This window comes from Telmatherina bonti (assembly GCF_933228915.1).
Source record: "Telmatherina bonti genome assembly, chromosome: 14".
Classification (NCBI taxonomy): domain Eukaryota; kingdom Metazoa; phylum Chordata; class Actinopteri; order Atheriniformes; family Telmatherinidae; genus Telmatherina; species Telmatherina bonti.
In genome coordinates, this window is record NC_136612.1 from 33830224 (window position 1) to 33836479 (window position 6256).

Sequence of the window (6256 nt, forward strand, 5' to 3'; positions counted from 1 at the left end):
GACATTTATTGGTCAATTCAAGGATCACACACCTGCTGTGATTTTTGCCGTTAAGTTCCTTGTTAGAGAACAGCAACTTGTGCAAAATTTATTGAAACATTTAACAGTTGTTTGCAGCAACTAAATACACATTGATGTGTGTGTTTGCGTAGCAGCAGGTACATGACGGGTCTTAATAAGAAATAAAGAGAAAACGAAAAACAAACATCTGACATTATTGACCATGTTAAAGCTAACATGATGTCTTGTCCACTCTTGGCCTCTTTGGTTTAGATCCAGGAGGGCCCACTTTCACCATAGGGAAGTCAGTGTGGTTGCTGTGGGGAATTGTCTTCAACAACTCCGTCCCCATTGAGAATCCAAAGGGCACCACCAGTAAGATCATGGTCCTGGTTTGGGCTTTCTTCGCTGTCATCTTCCTGGCTTCCTACACAGCCAACCTGGCTGCCTTCATGATCCAGGAGCAGTACATCGACACGGTCTCTGGACTGAGTGACAAAAAGGTGCAGATCCTCGTCACTGATGGTGCTTTGTGTGGTTTGATGTGGAGCTCAAGGAAACTCAGCAGGCTATTCTGGGTTTGAAAACAAAGCGTAGCAGAGTTACAAATAATTCACAAGAGGGACAGCCAGTGGCTTCAAAGAGCACATGGTGAAATTGAATTAAAAAAATAGGATGTCAGCGAAAAGCATATGACACAATTTATACAAGGGGGGATTAACTGGGCAGATTATAATTTCCTGGTATTGTTTTATGGATATTTGCCCTGCCCTACAGATGTCTTTCATAGACGTATTGAGAAGGAAATCCATGTGAAACTATTTGTATAAAAAAAATTAGTCTTTGTTTTATGGTAATATGCTTCTTTACACCATCTATAATGCATTTAATGTTTTATGTAAAGCACTTTGAACTGCCTTGTGCATGAAAGGTGCCATATAAATAAAGTTGTCGTGCCTTGTCTAAAATGTGGAAAAGAAAGAAGACCATTTTCTGACTGGTACTCAAAGGGAAGCTTGGCAGAGATATCCTGAGATAATGCTGTTTCTTCTCATGTGCTACTGGCACGCGAGCTCAGATTGTCCCTTATGTATTCAAAGTATTTGCATACGGACATGAAAAAATGTACTTACTGTATTCTCATCTGTCATACTTCAGTCCCACATAGAAAATTAAATTTATACAGTAAGAAAGGATGAAAGAATGCTGGGATTGCTCTCAGCATTATGTCCTGGACACCAGCCTAATATCCATCTTTCTGAAGTAGATGTTTTAAGTACCAGAACAAGAAGCCTGCAGGATAGCTATCAAAAAAGCGCTGGCTAAAATCACAATGCCAACATGGTCCATGTCACTGTAGTGGCATCTCAAAGCTTTAATCTGTGCCTTCCAGCTCTTGCGGCACTTCTAAATGAGTCCTGTAGGGAAATCACACAACATCAGGGTAGCAAGGCAAAGTGAATTTCATCATGTGCGAATGCGTCACACTTCCTAAATGATGGAGAGTGGCTTTTATACAGTTACACTGGCAGGAAGTCAATAACAGATCACGGTTGTTATTGTAAACTCTTGTTCCATCTCCCTCAACAGTTTCAAAAGCCACAGGAGCAGTATCCTCCGTTCCGCTTTGGTACAGTCCCAAATGGCAGCACAGAGCGCAACATAAGGAGTAACTACCCCGAGATGCACTCCCACATGGTCAAATACAACCAGAAGGGAGTAGAGGATGCCCTTAACAGCCTCAAAACAGGGTACGATCCTGCCAAGACACATATACAGTATATGCACACAAAGTGAAACAGTTCTGTGATTTGACAATCAATCTTTTCTTTACCCTGCTAGGAAACTGGATGCTTTCATCTATGATGCTGCTGTGCTGAATTACATGGCAGGCAAAGATGAAGGCTGCAAGCTGGTGACTATTGGCAGTGGGAAAGTGTTTGCTACCACTGGTTATGGTATCGCACTGCAGAAGGATTCACGCTGGAAACGACCCATCGACCTGGCCCTGCTGCAGTTCCTGGCTGATGGTAAAGTAGCTGAAGTGTTTCCCTACATCTGAATAGCAATAACAACAGGAACGAAAACGACACGTACAATGTAGTATTATGACACAATAAAAACCACCAGGCCCATAAAAAGAAAGCAAGCAGGAATGGATATGAATATTGATTACAAAACATTATTATAGCAGCATCTAGCTGCCACAAATGCTGGTCAATAAAACCAGAGTCTGAGGAGATTATTCTGTTAAGCTCCTTATGCCAAAGCCTGCTCACCTTTGACAGAAAATGCAATAGTTGGTAAAAAGGATAATACAGAATGCAAATGTCGTGACATACACCGTGCTGTCACATTAAACCAAGACTAGGAAAGTTGTGATTTCAAATTTGTACCATTTATTTTAGTAATGAGTGTTCAGACAAAAAATGAAAAACAAGCTTCTTTCAATCACTGCTGATGCTCATTTCATGCATCATGTCATGACTAACATGGATTTGGAATTCATTACGGTATCTCTGAATGAACAAGCAACTCTGTGAGTGAAGCTTTAAAACTGCAGTATAACAGCTTTGACAGGTGGGATAATCAACACCTTCAAAGAACCATAGAAGAAGACAGGAGAGGACTGATTACAGTGCAGTCATTGCTGCACTTGATGCAACTGGATCCATTCACAGCTAAAAACATGTTCATCTCTGGAAGGATTTTGGCCACTGGCGGCCACCGTACATTCATCAGTGTACTTGCTATGCTTGTCTTTACCACTAGATGTCAGTAATTCTTCCACACTCTACCTTTAAAACGTTAACAGGTGTGGTGCAACCAACACATGAGCGGATATGTACTAAACATTAAAAATTAAAGTGCTAGGTTTTGGGTGGACGCGAACTTTATTATTGTAACAATTTTTATCAAATGACTATTTTTTTTTTTTTTTTTTTTTTTTTATCCTTGATGTGTTGTACTTACAAAGACACATTTTTACATCACACACATTTTACACTCGAATCTCACTCCTTTAATTAAAAAGTATTTTAAAACTAATTAATTAATCAAAGGGGTAAAAACCGCTGCTTGAATCTAACATCAGATGCACTTGTTAGTTATAACAGAGAATTTCAGAATCCTCTGCAAATGCGATAGAAAATCCTCCAATCTGTTATCTATTACTTGCTGAAAGACAAGATAAACCTAACATTACACCTTTCGTTTTTTACACGAGTGGCCTAACTTTAAAATATATTTGTGAATTTATCTTATATATATATATATATATATATATATATATATATATATCAGTCATTTCGTTTTTTGGGTTTTTTTTCTGAATATTGGATACGACCTCCGACGACTCCACACCTCGTTCTTTTCACTGTTGTTCTGCATTTGTCCTATATATGACAAAAACTTCAATAAAAATTAAACAAAAAAAAAAAAAACCTAACATTACACAAATAGCTTAAACAAAGGGCTTAAATCTGTACTTTGTGCCTCACTTCTAGGTGACACACAAAAGCTGCAGACCGTCTGGCTAACGGGCATCTGTCGCAACGAAAAGAAAGAGGTCATGAGCAGTAAGCTGGACATTGACAACATGGCGGGAGTTTTCTATATGCTGCTGGTTGCAATGGGCCTGAGTCTGCTGGTTTTTGCCTGGGAACATCTACTCTACTGGAAACTACGACATTCGGTCAGAAAATCAGAGCGACTGGACTTCCTGTTGGCTATCAGTAGAGTAAGTAATCCTCATATACAGTCCCTGAACTTAATGCAATATTTAAAGGGTAAGTGCATCAACATGGGCACCAGTAAAGCTCCCTTTGAGGACTGGAAATGCAATAACTTAAATCACAAGACAACTACAACCGGTCAAGACGACAGCAAAAATAAAATAAAATGATCTTACAGCAATAAAACTGACATCATAAACGGATATTTCTGAAATAACATGACGCTCATGATGCCGGAGAAACTGAATTTAAATTGCTCCATTAAAAACCTTCATCTTTGCATCAAGAGTGGTCAAAGGTGAGATTACGCATTCCAAAGCCATTCACAATTTGAAAGTAAAATAAAGCTGGCGGGGTATAAATAGAGAAATAATATGGTATGTGCAAATTCAGCAACTCATACATTTATATGCCTGAGTTTTTCTACAGTGCTGTGTGAAAACAGCAGTTCCAATGCAGAGAGAACATGGTTTCTGTAAGACTGGTTTCACCTCATTTGCTTTGTTAAGTAAGAAGCGAATGGAAATATACCAAATAAATCCCTGTTAGAGAACACAAATGTAACTTTTGGTTGTTAATTCTGGTTTCCTGGTATTGTCAATCTTATTGCAGGGCATCTACAGCTGCTTTAATGGAGTCGAGCAAACTGACCGTAACGGGAGCATGCAGAGTCCAGACATCACCACCAACTACACTCAAGCCAATATGCTGAAGATGCTGAAGACAGCCAAGGACATGGTGTCCTCTGCCAGAGTGGACAACTCTCTAGACAGTGCCACCAAAACAATAGAGAACTGGAGTAGACGAGGAGCTGACAATGTACGGGCTGGCCTGCCACCCAGAATTACCACCACAGACGTGACCCACGGCCGTCTGCCCTACATCTCAAGCATCACAGACAACCACTCGCCATACCCTCAGAGAGCCATTACGCCTACATTTCCAGTTCATTACGGGGACACGTCTACCCAACCGCTCCTGGAAAAGCCCAGGGTGGTAACCCGGCCCACACCGCTACGGTATACGCTGCCAACTCGCAGCAGCCAGCATCAGTTAGAGAGAACTCTGCCCATCTCCAGCCTGAGCACCCCACACATTGCCATCAGGGATCCTGCACCCTCCGGACCTTCAAATCCACACCAAAGCACCAGGCTCTACGTAGAAAACCCAGCCAGACATTCTTCGTCCCCTTTCGTACCTTACAGGGAGTTCCAGGTGCCTGACATCTACGTGGAGCACAAAGGACCCCTAAGGAGGAAGTTGAGCTACCCTCCCGACTGTGTCAGTCGGAGGAGGAGGTCATTCAGCTACATGTTTGATGCTGCAGACCCCAGAGTGAGGAGTGACTACGACGAACCTCGATCTTGCTTTGCAGAACTGAGGGCCAACCACCTCCTGAACAACCACACCCCAGATGCAGCTGCCATGCCTTGCGCTGCAGGACACTACCCCGGTGGTAGCGCCAGCTGCAACTCTTGTATGAAGTCCTACCTGGAGCCTGAAATAGATGACATCCCACTCCTGGGAAAGGACAAACTAAACCGCCGCGCCTCGTTCCTCAAAGCCACGTGGGGCAATGACCGAATCCATCAAGTGGACGAGACAAAGCCCTCCACGTCCACATCTCCCTCCGCCCGAGCGGACATGCCTGACCTGTTTCCACGGGTGGTGGGGCCGAACCCAAAGCCTCACAAGCTATACGGCAGTCTGGGGCACAACCTAACCTGTTACCCCATGGCGGCTGAGCCAGCCTACTTGGACCCGGCTCATATGGGTTCATATCCCTACAAGCAAAAGCTCAAATACTCCGAGTCCACCCGGCTGCCCTCTTACAGGGAAGCCATCCTGCAGAATGCCGCTGCCCTGCGTCGCTCCTCCTCCACAGTGGTGCACAGACATTACTCCACCTACCTGAACTCATACACAGACTTACCAGTGTACGTGGGGCCGCTGGCACAGGGGCCATCCCAGTTCTATAATAGTCCAAAGGACGTGTGCCACCTGTTTCCCTGTACCAGCCACTGCCCGGACAATGCAGCAATGCTGCGTCGTATGAGTGACAGGCCGGTGGTTTACAACAACAACTTGTTTGGAGCTTATGATGGTTTAGGAAAGAGGGACAACCTGCTTTCTGGGGGCAGAGAGCGGAGGCAGGTGTTGGTTGCACGCAGAGTCAACAGTCCTTATGTGCCAAAGCCCTGGGGCAGGGTATCCAGCCTGGAGTCGGAGGTCTGAACCAACATCTACTGACTGAACCCTTCTGAGGAGGGCAATGTCTGGAGGCTTTCCCCTCAGCCTCTGGTCACAGCAAAAATTAAACCTTTACACCGATAGTGTATTTGAGAGAGTGTTTACTCTTAATTATCAGTGCAATAACATTCTGGCCAGCAAAATTGTAAGAAGACATTCAGAAGCAAATTACTGCTGGGACTTTGTAAGCCAAACTTATAATACTACGTAAAAATGAAAAAAAAGAAAATAAGTATTTAATACATAAGAATTTAACCTGTTGATTGTAATTT

At 43.2% G+C, this 6256-nt stretch overlaps 1 protein-coding gene across 1 annotated transcript in view; it reads left to right on the forward strand.

Annotated features, from left to right (window-relative positions):
• The window catches only part of grin2ca (glutamate receptor, ionotropic, N-methyl D-aspartate 2Ca), a gene marked incomplete at its 3' end in the record, with an annotated part of 89731 nt that extends 83762 nt beyond the window's left edge, over nucleotides 1-5969 (forward strand). Inside the window, exons 9-13 of the mRNA XM_079253200.1 lie at nucleotides 274-503; nucleotides 1591-1751; nucleotides 1843-2030; nucleotides 3507-3739; nucleotides 4347-5969. Coding sequence (XP_079109326.1) covers nucleotides 274-503; nucleotides 1591-1751; nucleotides 1843-2030; nucleotides 3507-3739; nucleotides 4347-5969 — 2435 coding nt within the window. The remainder of the gene's footprint in view (nucleotides 1-273; nucleotides 504-1590; nucleotides 1752-1842; nucleotides 2031-3506; nucleotides 3740-4346) is intronic.
• Nucleotides 5970-6256: the final 287 nt, after the last annotated feature.